The following is a 14,371-nucleotide window of genomic DNA, read 5'->3' as shown; positions in this document are numbered from 1 at the left end:
AGCTCTGCTGCTGGCTCTGGGGTGCCAGACCTGGATAGGCTGGTGCCAAAGGGGATGAGATCTCATGAATGTCTGAGATGCTGAGTGCAGGGCTGTGCAGGGGGATGGTGGCAAGGCTTAGGTCCTCTGATCCTGGCTCAGGTTTCTCTCTGCCCTGGGGATGGATCCTTGCCATTCCCCAGCTGGCACCATCCACGCTGCTTGGCCTGGGCCTGACAAGGCGTGGTAAGGCCAGTGACTCCTCCGTGCAGTCTCCCCGATGTTGAGGGACTGTGATCTGTCAGGGTTCCCTGGTGCCTTCTCTGCAGAAGAGCCAGGACTGGAGCAGCTGGTTCATATATTGCTCCAGCCTGTGCTGCAGCAACATGACTCTGGTGGAAACTGGCATGACCGGGATTCAGAGATGATGATGGAGCTGTGCTGCAGTTCTCCTGCATGTCCTCCCTCTGCTTTGTCCCTGCAGTTACCGTATCCTGAATCCAACAGCCATTCCAGAAGACAAGTTTGTGGACAGCAGGAAAGCCACGGAGAAGCTGCTGAGCTCCCTGGAACTGGACCATGCACAGTACAAGTTTGGTCACACCAAGGTGAGACCTGGCAGCTGGTCCTTGGGAGGGAGACATTGCCCCTCCTGTCTCTCTCCGTTCCCATTGCCCACGTACTCAAGGCAGGAGATCAGGTGCCTGTGCCACGTGTGGGTGCACCTCCAGCCAGAGCAGGATGTAGTGTGTGCCCATGCAGGCACTCAGTCCCTGCTCCATGTGTCTGCACACAGCCCAGGTCGTGTTCCTCCTGAGCCCTCTCTGCTGGGGACTCCATTCCCACTCTCCTCCCCCCAGGTGTTTTTCAAGGCTGGTTTGCTGGGCTTGCTGGAGGAGATGCGAGATGAGCGTCTGGCCAAGATCTTGACCATGCTGCAGGCCAGGATCCGCGGGTTCCTCATGCGCCTGGAGTACCAGAAGATCATCAGTAGGAGGTAGAATTGGAGGGGGGAAGAGCCAGAGCTTTGTGTGTCTCCTTGTTCCTTCTGCACGTGTTTGCCCTGTAGGGCTTCCCTGTGTCTAGCAGTGGTTGGTGAAGGTCCTGTCCTGAGGGATGGAGACAGACAGAGGGAGAGGTCTGGCATGGCTCTGGTAGGGAGGATCTGGGGTGGGGGAGCCTCTGGTTTCCACTGGAAGATTCAGAGGGAGGCAGAGTGAAGAGACCTGAAAGCCAGGCCATACCACCCATCCCAGCAGGGCCAGTCCAGTGTGCCGACAATGATTCATCCACCATTTATCCAGCTGGTGGAGAATGGAGCCATGTCCAGGCCTGCAGAGGCCAGGATGGGACATGGGAAATCTACACCCCTGATGATGCTGTACTTGTATTCCCTCAGGGAAGCCCTCTATACCATCCAGTGGAACATCCGGGCCTTCAATGCTGTCAAAAACTGGTCCTGGATGAAGCTGTTCTTCAAAATCAAGCCTTTACTCAAGTCTGCTCAGACTGAGAAGGAAATGTCCAACCTGAAGGAGGAGTTCCAGAAGCTGAAGGAGGCTCTGGAAAAGTCTGAGGCTAAGAGGAAGGAGCTGGAAGAGAAGCAGGTCTCCATGATCCAGGAGAAGAACGACCTGACTCTCCAGCTTCAGGCAGTGAGTGCCTCACCCTCTCTCTGGAAGTGCAAAGACAGTGCAGGGTCCATGGGTAGAAGAAGGAGCAGAGTGTGGTAGATCCCTCCTCCAGCCTCTTGCAGTTCTGAGGCTCCCTTGTGGCCACAGTCTGTCAGGAATGAAATGTAAGAGTGTGCAGACTGGAAGCAACTTCCCATCTCAGGGATGTCCCCTGACTCTGGAAAGGGAGGGATGGCAATGTTTGCTCACCAAACTGTGGCTCATCTGTGCCATTTCTGTGCCAAGAAGTGCCAGTCCAGTGTTTCCTTCCTCTGGAAAGATTTAGTTGCTTTTTGGCCCAGTTCAATGTTAATGGTTGTCCCTTGAACCTTGAAAATGAGTAGTGGCTATATTTTTTGTACACCTGAGCACCTTGGGCTTGCTCTGCCCATTCCACACGGAGAACTTCAGCTCTGGGCCAGAACACCAGGACTCAGAGCGTGCTGGTGTGCTCTGGGACAGTGGATGAGCTCTGGCTCTCCTGTTCCTCTCCCAGGAGCAAGACAACCTGGCAGACGCCGAGGAACGCTGTGACCTGCTGATCAAGTCCAAGATCCAGCTGGAGGCCAAGGTGAAGGAGCTGATGGAGCGTGTGGAGGACGAGGAGGAGATGAACTCAGAGCTCACCGCCAAGAAACGCAAGCTGGAGGATGAGTGTGCAGAGCTGAAGAAGGACATCGATGACCTAGAGATCACTCTGGCCAAGGTGGAGAAGGAGAAACATGCCACAGAGAACAAGGTAAGCGTCCTCCCTGGAGCCTCAGTGCCTGTGGGGGCACCAGAGACACATTAAGTATGGGGGAGCTGGGGTAGGGCAGAGTGAAAAGGGGAGAGGGAAACACCCCCCAGTGTCCTATCTCCTTGCCTGGGGGGTGTGGGCAAATGGTTCTGTGCTGTGGACAAGTGATTTGGGGCACTCACAAACTCCCTGGTGGGACCAGCCTGGCCAAGGGAGAAGAGCTGGCTGCTGTTGGGGTGCTGAGCTGCTGTTGGCCATGAACCTTCTGCCTTTCAAGGGTCAGGCTACTGAAGCAGCTCTGCACCCTCCTCTCTCTGAGAAGGTGGACTCGATTTTTGACTGCCCTTGTTTAGGTTAAAAACCTGATTGAGGAGATGGCTTCTCTGGATGAGATCATTGCCAAGCTGACAAAGGAGAAGAAAGCCCTGCAGGAGGCCCATCAGCAGGCCCTGGATGACCTGCAGGCTGAGGAAGACAAGGTCAACACGCTGACCAAAGCCAAGGTCAAACTGGAGCAGCAAGTGGATGATGTGAGTGTAGACCAGTGACAGTGAAGCAAGAGAGGTTTGAGTCACACCTCCAGGAGAGCCCAAAGGCTGTCCCTCAGTGGGATCTGGAGAGTGGAGACATTAGCAGATTCCCATTTAATATGGCCAGTTGAGGAATAACCCCATTAGCAAACTGCCCCTGAACCAAGAGGTGGTCTAGAGCACTTCAGGGAGAGCAGTCCTGGGCTGAGGGAATGGGACTGGAGACCAGCTGGGAAACACCTCTGTCTCTCAGGGATGGGTGAACTTCCCACAACAATGGACACAAGAAGGGTGGGGCTGCAGAGGGTCCTTTCCTTCCCTATTCCATCTCCCTTCATTCTCCAGCTGGAAAGCTCTCTTGAACAAGAAAAGAAGATCCGCATGGACCTGGAAAGAGCTAAGAGGAAGCTTGAGGGAGACCTGAAGCTGACACAAGATTCTATAATGGATCTGGAAAATGACAAACAGCAACTGGAGGAGAGGCTCAAGAAGTGAGTGTGTGACATGTGCCTGGGCTCTGGGTTTGCTCTGCTCCTCTAAATGGAGCCTCTGTGTGGCCTCTGCAGGGGCTGCAGGGATGTGGCTTCTGGGCACTGCTGGTGTGACCAGTCCAGACAAAATGAGGGCTGGGTTATCCTGGGCACTTTGCAGGGTTGCTGAGGAGCTTGTGAGCTACACAGACTCGTAGATCAGGGCGCTATAGACCTTGGGGTACACTGGGTTGGAGAGGAGGGACCTGCCTGGCAGGACCCAAACAGAGCTGGGACCTCAACTACAAGTACAGACTTCATCACTCATGTCCCATTTATGTTGGGGGACCTCAGAGGGAAACCCTCAGAGCCAGTTGTCTGCAAGTTTGGCCACTTCAGCCCTCCTTGAGAGCCTTCCATGAGCTGCTTCTTACCCCTGCAGTCCCTTTCCTGGGTGGGTTTGTTTGTCCTCTAAGTCTGGGTGTTACAGTGCAGGGAACTTCAGAAGCCAGAAGGACATGTCAGGACAGTGTTTGTCTTCTTTCTGTGCAGGAAAGACTTTGAACTCAGTCAGCTGAATTCAAGGATTGAAGATGGGCAGGTGACTGAGGCCCAGCTGCAGAAGAAGATCAAGGAGGTCCAGGTATGGTGGGAAGAGCTGTTCTCGCAGCCCAGGAGTCCGAAATTCCCCTCAGATGTAATGTGCTGGGGAATCTGCATGGGCCAGTCCCTCTCTGAGCACAGAGGCATCTCCTTGGAAAAGGAGTGATGGACAAAGCTGGCCTGGTTAGCAGAAGCAAAGCCCTCTGCCAAAATGTGGTGGGCTGAAAATTATGGAATGAACTATTGAGGTGAGCTCTAGCACCAGCCTGAGGGACAGCTTCTAGAATGTAGCTCTCTGTCCAAAATAAAACCTTTGATCCAGCGCCCAAAATCTGAAAATCCAAGTCTGGTGCGCTGGGCTTCTTCCAATCGGAGACAGGTCCCCACCTTCATGGAAGTTCCCATGACAAGGAGCTGATACTAGCCTGGATCCTGATGGCAGGACACAGAGGAAAGCAGGACATGCACAAAACACACTTCAAGGAGCACCAGGAATGCCCGTCTCCCAAAACAGCCCGAGCATTTGCTCCAGACTTGTGTCTTGTTGCTCCCCGTTGTCTCTGGAGACAGCTTGCTCCATTGTGGAGAGCAAAGATGCCAGAGCTCCACCCAGAGCTTGGAGCTCTGCCTTGCTCTGTCCCTGCAGGCCCGTGTGGAGGAGCTGGAGGAGGAGCTGGAGGCCGAGCGCGCGGCCAGAGCCAAGGTGGAGAAGCAGCGGGCGGAGGTGTCCCGGGAGCTGGAGGAGCTCAGCGAGAGGCTGGAGGAGGCCGGCGGGACCACGGCCACGCAGCTGGAGCTGAACAAGAAGCGGGAGGCGGAATTCCTGAAGCTGAGGAGGGACCTGGAGGAGGCCACGCTGCAGCACGAGGCCACGGCGGCCGCGCTGCGCAAGAAGCACGCGGACAGCGTGGCCGAGCTGAGCGAGCAGATCGACAACCTGCAGCGTGTCAAGCAGAAGCTGGAGAAGGAGAAGAGCGAGATGAAGATGGAGGTGGATGACCTGTCCTCCAACGTTGAGTACATCACCAAGAACAAGGTGGGTGCTGGTCCTGCATGGGCCTGTTTTGTCTCGCCTGTGAACATCAGGGCAACTGACGGCGGCGTGTCCGTGGGGTGGTGTCCCAGGGAGCTCTTTCACTAAATCACAGAATCAAATGGGTTGGAAAAGACCTGTGAGATCATCAAGTCCAACCTTTGACCCATTACCACCTTGACTACTAAACCATGGCACTGATGCCACATCCAGTCTCTTCTTAAACACCTCCAGGGACAGTGGATCCACCCCCTCCCTGGGCAGCCCATTCCAATGGCTGATCGTTCTCTCTGTGAAGAATTTCTTCCTATGTCCAACCTAAACCTCCCCTGGCACAACTTCAGACCATGCCCTCTTGTCCTACTGCTGGTTACCAGGGAGAAGAGCCTGACCCCCACCTGGCTCCCCCCTTCTGTCAGGGAGTTGTAGAGAGTAAGGAGGTCTCCCCTGAGCCTCCTCTTCTCCAGGCTCAACAACTCCAGCTCCCTCAGCCTCTCCTCATAGGACTTGTGCTCCAGTCCCTTCCCAAGCCTCGTTTCCCTTCTTTGGACACACTCCAGCCCCTCAATGTCCTTCCTGAACTGAGGGGCCCAGAACCAGACAGAGTTTGCCATGGCTGAGTCCCTGTTTTCCCCCCTTGTCACTATGGCAGTGTTTTGCTTGTCCTAGCTAAGTCCGGAGGCTCTGGGAAGGCATTTCCTGGGAGACAGAGTTCAGAGAGCCACTGTCAGCTTAGCACAGACATGAGATCCCTGGCAGGCTCCTGCTCCCTGCCTCGTGTGCCCGTGGGATCTGCCGAGCGGGGCAGCGAGCCCCAGGCTGGGAGAACGGTGCTGCCAGGCCTGAGCTGGGCTCACACGGGCTGTGCTTGGTGCCCACAGGCCAACGCTGAGAAGCTGTGCCGCACCTACGAGGACCAGCTGAACGAGGCCAAGTCCAAAGTGGATGAGCTGCAGCGGCAGCTGACGGATGTGAGCGCGCAGCGGGGCAGGCTGCAGACTGAGAACGGTGTGTGGGGCAGTGCAGGGGGCACACGGCTGCCTTGGGGATGCTCCGGGTGGGGGTGCCAGGGTACAGCCAGGCAGGCTGTCTTCCTTCCCCCAAAACCCCAGTTGTGCATCAGAAGGAGGGGTTCCTTTGCCTTTAGCTGTTTGCATCTCTGCCCATGGCCCAGCTTGCCCATGCTGGATACAACTGGGCCTGCTGATGGCAGAGACTGTGGTGAGTGAAGGGGAGTGCAGATTGCAGCCCTTCAGCCCCAAAGTAGCTGGTTTTGCTCTGTTTGAACCCAGGGGAGCTTAGTCGACTGCTGGAGGAGAAAGAGTCCTTCATCAACCAGCTGAGCCGTGGCAAGATCTCATTCACACAGAGCATCGAGGAGCTCAAGAGGCAGCTGGAGGAAGAGACCAAGGTGAGGCTTCTGGGGCACGGCTGATCTCAGAGTGACAAGGATCACAGGGAACGGGGCGTGTGTCACACTGTGGCAGTGGCTCAGGCTCTCGGACTGGGGAGGTGGGACATACTCTGCCCATGGGGCAGCTCTGAACCTGGGAAGAACAGAAGTTCCCTCCTGCTGCTCCCTGTGCCACAGCCAATGTCCTGGAGCTTGGGGCCAGCTGCTGCTCTCACAGGGGCTGCTCTCCCTCCCTCAGAGCAAGAATGCCCTGGCCCATGCCCTGCAAGCCTCCCGGCACGACTGTGACCTGCTGCGGGAGCAGTACGAGGAGGAGGTGGAGGCCAAGAGCGAGCTCCAGAGGAACCTGTCCAAGGCCAACGCCGAGGTGGCCCAGTGGAGAACCAAGTATGAGACTGATGCCATCCAGAGGACTGAGGAGCTGGAGGAAGCCAAGTAAGTCCCATGGCACAAGTCAGCTGGCAAGTTTCCATTCACCAGCGGGGCTGTCCTAAACCCCAGGGCGACCCTTCCACAGGGATTTGAGGCTGCTCAGAGCAGTGGGGTGGGGTGACACTCAGGCAGGGAGCGCTCACCCCGGCTGTCATGGGCAGGAAGAAGCTGGCCACCCGGCTGCAGGAGGCGGAGGAGGCTGTGGAGGCTGCCCACGCCAAGTGCTCCTCGCTGGAGAAGACCAAGCACCGGCTGCAGACGGAGATCGAGGACCTCTCGGTGGACCTGGAACGCGCCAACTCCGCCTGCGCCGCCCTGGACAAGAAGCAGCGCAATTTCGACAGGATCCTGGCCGAGTGGAAGCAGAAGTACGAGGAGACCCAGGTGGAGCTGGAGGCGTCGCAGAAGGAGTCGCGCAGCCTGAGCACGGAGCTCTTCAAGCTCAAGAACGCCTACGAGGAGTCCCTGGACCACCTGGAGACCCTCAAGAGGGAGAACAAGAACCTGCAGGGTAGGACTGGGCTCAAGTTCTCCCCTTAGGCTCTGCCCAGGCTCCTGCTCCCTGTCCTCAGGCCAGGGTGGGATTGGGTCCCTTCTTGGCAGAGAACAGACCTTGCTGCTCAGCCCATCTCTTGGAGGGATACAGCAGCCCTGCCAGGATGCCAAAATGTGTCCTGCCCCCCTCCTGGCCCCTCCTGGGAGGTCAGGCAGAGTCACTTGGCTCCTCTTCCCACATGGTGCATGATTTGCTGCCAAGTGCCATGGCTGTGGCATGACACTGCCCTGGGGGTGTTGCTCTTGGACAAACAGGTCTCCCCAGGTACTTAATGCCTCTCCCATTCTCTGTCCTTCACCCAGACTTCAGAAATGTCCCCAAGCACAATCTCAGCTGCCCTCCAAGGGACTGGGGGGACATCAGCTGAGCTTGGGGCAGTGGGATGGGGATGTCACCTTCGCAGGACTGGTCCCATAAACTACTTCCTGACCAAATGCCTTCTGTCCCTGCCAGAGGAAATTGCTGATCTGACTGACCAGATCAGTCTGGGTGGCAAAACCATCCATGAGCTGGAGAAGGTGAAGAAAGCCCTGGAGAGTGAGAAGAGCGATATCCAGGCAGCTCTGGAGGAGGCTGAGGTGGGTCTTTGTTTCCCACATGTTCCTGCTGCCCCCAGGAGCCACTGGCCCACCCTGCAGGTCTGGTCAGGTGCTGCTGGAGGGTGACAGTCCTGAGCCAGGCTCTAACCCCTGGGAGGTTATTCATGGAAGTCCTGCAACCAGTGCAGGCACTGGGCTGGTTCCACCTGCCTTGTTCCCCATAATGCTGGGCTTAGGGGGCAAGGCCAGGCTGCCAGGCTGGAGTGGGTGACCCCCCCTCAGGAACCACTTTCCCATGGCTGAGCTGTTTCTAGGGAGCCCTGGAGCATGAGGAGAGCAAGACTCTGCGCATCCAGCTGGAGCTGAACCAGATCAAGGCTGACATGGACAGGAAGCTGGCAGAGAAGGATGAGGAGTTTGAGAACCTGAGGTGTGTGGGGTGAGGGGACAAGGCTGGGCAGTGGCTGTGGGGGCAGAGCTGGCACTGTGGCCCTGGCAGGGCTGCCCCAGGCTGGGTGTCCCCAGGGGGCCGTGGCTGATTCCCCATCTCCCCCACAGGCGCAACCACCAGCGGGCCATGGAGTCCATGCAGGCCTCGCTGGATGCAGAGGCCCGGGCCAAGAACGAGGCCGTCCGGCTGAGGAAGAAGATGGAGGGAGACCTGAACGAGATGGAGATCCAGCTGAACCATGCCAACCGCCAGGCTGCCGAGTTCCAGAAGCTGGGCCGCCAGCTCCAGGCCCAGATCAAGGTTAGGCAGTCGTGGTGGGACAGATTGGGTGCTGTCCCTGCCCGGCCCCCTCCTCACCCCACTGACCCCGGGCTGCCCCACAGGACCTGCAGATCGAGCTGGATGACACCCAGCGCCACAATGACGACCTGAAGGAGCAGGTGGGGGCCCTGGAGCGCCGCAACAACCTGCTGCTGGCAGAGGTGGAGGAGCTGCGCGCCGTGCTGGAGCAGGCAGAGAGGAGCAGGAAGCTGGCGGAGCAGGAGCTGCTGGAGGCCAGCGAGAGGGTCACCCTGCTCCACTCCCAGGTGAGGCACTGCCACGTCCCACATCTCTGCTGGCAGGAGAGCCAGGAGCCTCTCCACTGGCCACGGTGAAGGGCCAGCCCTGGTCACACTGAACCTGCTCTGTGTGCAGAACACGGGCCTGATCAACCAGAAGAAGAAGCTGGAGGCAGATGTCTCCCAGCTGAGTGGTGAGGTGGAGGACGCGGTGCAGGAGTGTCGCAATGCTGAGGAGAAGGCCAAGAAGGCCATCACAGATGTAAGAGCGTGGTGGGCACTCTGCCGGGTGGTTCTGGGAGGAGAAGGGAGGGTCTCAGAACTTCGCCCTGTGTCTGGCAGGGCTGCCTGGCCTTGTGGTGATGCCCCCTTGGTTTTGGCCTGGCAGGCTGCCATGATGGCAGAGGAGCTGAAGAAGGAGCAGGACACGAGCGCGCACCTGGAGCGGATGAAGAAGAACATGGAGCAGACCATCAAGGACCTGCAGATGCGCCTGGATGAGGCGGAGCAGATTGCTCTCAAGGGGGGCAAGAAGCAGATCCAAAAGCTGGAGGCCAGGGTGAGAAGGCGGGGGCAGATCCCTGGTTTTGTCCCCCAGAAGCCAGCTCATGGTGCTGTCCTGGCCCCTGTCCCATCCCATCCCTGTGGGGCCAGGTGATGCTTTGGGGGGACCAGGGGACAGTCCCTAAGGACCTGCGAGCCTGGGCCCAGCTCCCAGCCTGTGCTCAGGGTGGTTTAGCCTCTGCTGTGGCTTCTCTGAGCTGGGAAGGTGACTTGGCCTCAGCTGGGCTGGCGCTGGTGCCCATGAGCAGGGTGCTGAGGCGGGCTGTGCCCACCTGCAGGTGCGGGAGCTGGAGGGAGAGCTGGACACGGAGCAGAAGAAGATGGCTGAAGCCCAGAAGGGCATCCGCAAGTACGAGAGGAGGATCAAGGAGATGAGCTACCAGGTACAGCAGCACCAGGCACAGCCCCAGCACAGCAGGGCTTGGCACAACTCCCTCTGCCCAGCCTCTTGTGTTTAACAATAACCCACCCACTGAGCCCAGCCCAGCCTGGGCTCATTCTGGGCTCTGTGCAGGGACTGACATGAGTGGGACAGGTTTGTCTCTGCCACAACATGCACATCCTGCTCTGTGTCCTTCTGCCCATTTCCCAGCAGCTCCTGAACTGGGGATGGGACACAGGGAGGGAACCAGGGGGCAGATACTGTGACATGGAGCTGGGTTGGCCTTTGTGTGTGTAGGGAGAAAGGCGGGGGGCAGGTGGACCCCGAGTGGGGGGTCTGCTGGGGTCCTGCTAACAGAGCTGGGGCATTGTAGGCTGAGGAAGATCGGAAGAACCTGGCTCGGATGCAGGACCTGATTGACAAGCTGCAGAGCAAGGTCAAGAGCTACAAGCGCCAGTTCGAGGAGGCCGTAAGTGCCCAGCACTGCTCTCCTGGCATGGGGGACGGGGCTGTCCCTCCCTGGGACCGCCTGACATGGCTGCAAGGGGCCTTGAGGGCGATGTGGGGAGCTGTGCCCCACACACCCACCCTTCCCCTCACCCCATCCAGGAGCAGCAGGCCAACTCCAACCTGGTGAAGTACCGCAAGGTGCAGCACGAGCTGGACGACGCCGAGGAACGCGCCGACATCGCCGAGACGCAGGTGAACAAGCTGCGCGCCCGCACCAGGGACGTCGTCCTCTCCAAGGTGAGCACACCTGGACTGGGGCAGTGGGGAGGAGGGCAGGGGCTCCTGCCAGCCCTGGAGCCAGGGCAGTGACCACACAGCCCACGGCCACATCCTGCCCTGGCACTGCTGCCTTCACCTCCCACTGTTACCGGGACCTGAAGGGTGGCACAGTGCTCTGTCCCTAAGGTCCCAGCTCTCACCAAAGCCCTTTTGGTTTTTTTTCCAGCATTAGGAGCCTGGGTGCCCACCCTGCCCTGTCCCAGCTGCTGCTGTAGGTTGGAGGCAAGTGGCTGCAACAGCCACCGCCAGCTTTGCACCGTGTGAATAAATGTAGCTCTGCCAGGACTTGCTCTGTTGTGTCTGTCTCAGGGTAACCTTGGCCTCTGCTGCTGGGGATGTGGGGGCGTCTTTGGGGGCATCTTTTTGCAGCCAGGTAGGGGCAGAGAAGAGGTCCAGGCATTGTGCTTCCAGCTCTACAGCCCTGGCTTGGGATGGGTTTTGGGAAAAGAGCCCTTTCCTCATCCCTCCCCACCAAAACATGTCTCTCAGCTGCAGGGGACCAGAGCTGAGGGGTGAGGCAGGACAGGGGGACAGAACTGACCTCACCCACTACTCCTGAGAACATAAAACCCCCAACTACAGCCCTGCAGGGCACAGGGAGGGTTGTTAACAGCTTTGGCAAAGTCACTGCAAAGAAAGACACCTCCGCTCATTTCTTTAAAATAGATTTCTTTAATAGTTTCCATTTAATATGTTTATTTGCAGTTAGTAAATTGGCATTAATCAGGGCAGCACGAACCTCAGCAAACCATGGGGACAGTGCAGACTTCCCGAGGTATTTGTTAAATGACTGGGGTCTCACTTTCTCCCTGTCCCAGCTCCCAACCTGCTGCCACCTCTGTGGGGGCAGTGGGCTCTCCCAGCACCACCTGCCCCTGCTCTCCATAAATAACACACAAGGATGAAGGACAGAGGGGGTCTGGTCCCTCTCAAAATGAGATTCTTGAAGCATCTGGTACAGACAGATGAGCCCACAGGAATGCAGCCCCAGTTAGGATGTATCTGTGACCCTCTGCACTGGGGCAGAGCCTCTCCCTGGAGTCCAGCTCCCACCTTGGAGGAGGTGGCACGAGTTTCTCCCCTCTGCCTTTCTCTGCCCCTCCTGCCTCAGCCCCAAAGCAAAGCCAAGACACCTCAAACAGGTGAGGACCCAAACATGCCTGTGCTCCCAGGCCTGGGAGCAGATGGGGTGGTGTGGGCTCAGCTCAGCCTCCCAGGGGCTGCTCAGCCCCAAAGGGACCTTAAAACACAGAGAGGGGGGTGAGACTGGGCAGGGTCAGAGCAGCAGCCAGTGGATGCACCAATCAACTACACTATGGAAAAGGCATCCCTTAACTTAAAAGCCTTTTAATTTGAAGCATTTATTTGAAGTGTACATCTATTACAGTTAAGAAGAAGCAAAGATACACCAAAACCACAAATACCCAAGAACAAAAAAGTACAGATGAGAAAGAAATTAGCTGAGGGGAGGGAGGGGCAGGGCGGGGGTGACCTGGTGAAGAACAGAGTTGCAGCTGCTGTAGGGAGGAGCTCCCCAGGGTGATCCCACTGGAGCAGCCCCAAGGGAGGGCCAGCAGGATCCCCAGGAGCTCCTGCAAGGCTCCAGGTTTATGCACAAGCTCTGCAGCTCTGACCACCCTGCACATCCATAGCAGGACACCGAGGGGTGAGAAGAGCAAGAGGAGGAGGGAGATGTTCAGAGACAGGTCCTGCCCTCGGGACTGGAGCCTTGTTGACTCCTCCACCCCCAGCACTGGGAGCCTCAGAGTGGGACTCATTATGCTGGAAACAAAGAGATACAAAATGCTGCTGGCTCTGGGACATCCTCACCCCTCTGGAGCCTGGACAGAGCTGAAGTCAAGTCATCTCATAAAATAAATTAGAAAATGTAAAAAAAAAAAAAAAAAATTCAGATGCATGTTTCAAAACTGGTTTCTTTTAGCTGGAACTGCAAGACACTTTTTTGACTTAAATGTAGTGGCTGTATCTCATTCCTGGGAATCTGACTGTCTTGGATAACAGTGTTGGTGAGCAGGCAGGGCACGTGCAGGTTTGGCAATGAGGACTGCCAAAACCCAATTCCCCCTTTCCCAACATATCCTACAAAGTTACTTTCAGGAACAGGAGTGTTTATTCCCAGCATTTAACACATTTCTGATTAAAACAGATGCAGGAAATACGGACATCTCCAGTAAATATTGCACTTCAAGATTAATGTGTGTGTTGATATTAAGGACTGAAAGCAAGAGACTGACATAAGACTTCCAGGCATAGCAGGTTAACATCAAGAGCAATGGTCCTGAAAAGGATTTTAAAACCAGATTAGTTACCCAAGAGAAGGGACAAGCCGCAAGTTTAAAAAATTAGTACATTTTAATGCTAGTGCTCCGTGAAAAAGCCAACCCCTGTTGCAATTCCACCACTGCTCAAATGTCTCTGTTCTCTGCAGCTTTGTAAAACACCTCCAGGTGGAAAGGATCTGCAGGAAAGACAGCAGGAGCAGAGGTTCTCTCCTAATGCACAGATTTAGTACCGAATGATCCAAAAGGAGATGGTGAAGAGGTGACTGGAGCTAGGGCTCTCAGGAATTAAAAGCACACACACACACACATACACTCATGCTCTACCCAACCCTAAACCCCTGATTCCAAACCCCAGCAGAAGGGTTACACCTGAAGGGGGTCCCCGTGGGGGCTCTGCACGTGGCTGGTGTTGGGGTCCTGGTCAGACTGGCTCCTTGGACCTCACATTTGGAGGGCAATTGCTGTGCTTTTGACTTGCCATGAGAGAACCACAACTCAACTGGCACATACAGAGTATCCTCACTGTCAGCAAAACCATCTCTGGCCAACCCCGCTGGACTGGGAGAGAGAAAAAAAAAATAACAGAGGCTGGTTTTTGCAGGTGGTTATTTTTATCCCAGAACAACTGGAAGATACATCCCTGAATGTGTTGCCCAGAGAGCTGCCCAAAGTCTCATCAGTCAGAGATCAGAGCTGGGGACCGGGAGGGGCCGGGGTTTGACAGTGCTCCTCACACTCAACACACTCACACACACACACTACACAGCGTATCCCTGAAAATCCACGGGCTGCAAGGGACCCTCCAAGCGCTGTCCATGGGAAGCTGGAGCCCAGGGTTACTCCTCCACAAAGTCTCTGTCAATGTCCATGTACGCCTCGTCGATGTAGCTCACTATGGCACAGGGGGACGTCCGGTCCGGACTGAGCAGTATAGATACAGTCTCTTTCCAGTAGGTAAAACTAATACAGGAGCTCTGTGGGGAGAGAGAAAAGGATGCTTGGAGAAGCCCACAGCACCAATATGCAGCATGAGACTCATCCCAAAGGCACTCAGCAGAGGGAACTGGAAACTGCTTCCTGCTCATCCCGAGCTCTCCCCAGGCCGACCGTGTAACCAACGCTTTGCATTCACCACCCAGCCCTCCCTCCCTGGGGCCTGCAGCAGAAGGGCTGGATGAACCAACCACACCCTCCACAACCAGCCTCCCACTACCCAGTATATATAGGGATACAGATATAGACATGTATGCCTCCATACAGGGACTGCCAGCACCTCTGCCTGGGCCAGTACACCCACACAACCCCAAACTTCCCTCTGCTGTCCAGTCTGAGCACACTCTGTGTCCCTGGAGTG

The 14,371-nt window shown here is 56.6% G+C and overlaps 2 protein-coding genes across 5 annotated transcripts in view; one reads left to right on the top strand and one right to left on the bottom strand.

The window, feature by feature from the left end:
* Positions 1–10,999, top strand: part of MYH7B (myosin heavy chain 7B) — a 28,326-nt gene extending 17,327 nt beyond the window's left edge. For all 4 annotated transcript variants that reach the window (XM_027646377.1, XM_027646374.1, XM_027646373.1 and 1 more), the window contains 22 exons: positions 464–587; positions 840–976; positions 1,379–1,634; positions 2,149–2,391; positions 2,745–2,921; positions 3,267–3,412; positions 3,944–4,034; positions 4,641–5,030; positions 5,909–6,035; positions 6,320–6,438; positions 6,680–6,876; positions 7,035–7,384; positions 7,883–8,007; positions 8,283–8,398; positions 8,527–8,719; positions 8,803–9,006; positions 9,116–9,241; positions 9,368–9,538; positions 9,822–9,926; positions 10,299–10,394; positions 10,535–10,672; positions 10,881–10,999. In XM_027646377.1, coding sequence (XP_027502178.1) covers positions 464–587; positions 840–976; positions 1,379–1,634; positions 2,149–2,391; positions 2,745–2,921; positions 3,267–3,412; positions 3,944–4,034; positions 4,641–5,030; positions 5,909–6,035; positions 6,320–6,438; positions 6,680–6,876; positions 7,035–7,384; positions 7,883–8,007; positions 8,283–8,398; positions 8,527–8,719; positions 8,803–9,006; positions 9,116–9,241; positions 9,368–9,538; positions 9,822–9,926; positions 10,299–10,394; positions 10,535–10,672; positions 10,881–10,886 — 3,637 coding nt within the window. In that variant the 3' untranslated portion in view covers positions 10,887–10,999. The remainder of the gene's footprint in view (positions 1–463; positions 588–839; positions 977–1,378; positions 1,635–2,148; positions 2,392–2,744; positions 2,922–3,266; positions 3,413–3,943; positions 4,035–4,640; positions 5,031–5,908; positions 6,036–6,319; positions 6,439–6,679; positions 6,877–7,034; positions 7,385–7,882; positions 8,008–8,282; positions 8,399–8,526; positions 8,720–8,802; positions 9,007–9,115; positions 9,242–9,367; positions 9,539–9,821; positions 9,927–10,298; positions 10,395–10,534; positions 10,673–10,880) is intronic.
* A 367-nt stretch (positions 11,000–11,366) lies between these two features.
* The window catches only part of TRPC4AP (transient receptor potential cation channel subfamily C member 4 associated protein), a 35,734-nt gene continuing 32,729 nt past the window's right edge, over positions 11,367–14,371 (bottom strand). Inside the window, exon 19 of the mRNA XM_027646378.1 lies at positions 11,367–13,991. Coding sequence (XP_027502179.1) covers positions 13,854–13,991 — 138 coding nt within the window. The 3' untranslated portion in view covers positions 11,367–13,853. The remainder of the gene's footprint in view (positions 13,992–14,371) is intronic.

The sequence above is a fragment of the Corapipo altera genome, unplaced genomic scaffold (genome assembly GCF_003945725.1).
Source record: "Corapipo altera isolate COAL_440 unplaced genomic scaffold, ASM394572v1 64, whole genome shotgun sequence".
In the NCBI taxonomy this organism is placed as follows: Eukaryota; Metazoa; Chordata; class Aves; order Passeriformes; family Pipridae; genus Corapipo; species Corapipo altera.
The sequence above is the reverse complement of the archived record's forward strand: the minus strand, read 5'-3'. Positions and strand labels throughout refer to the sequence as shown.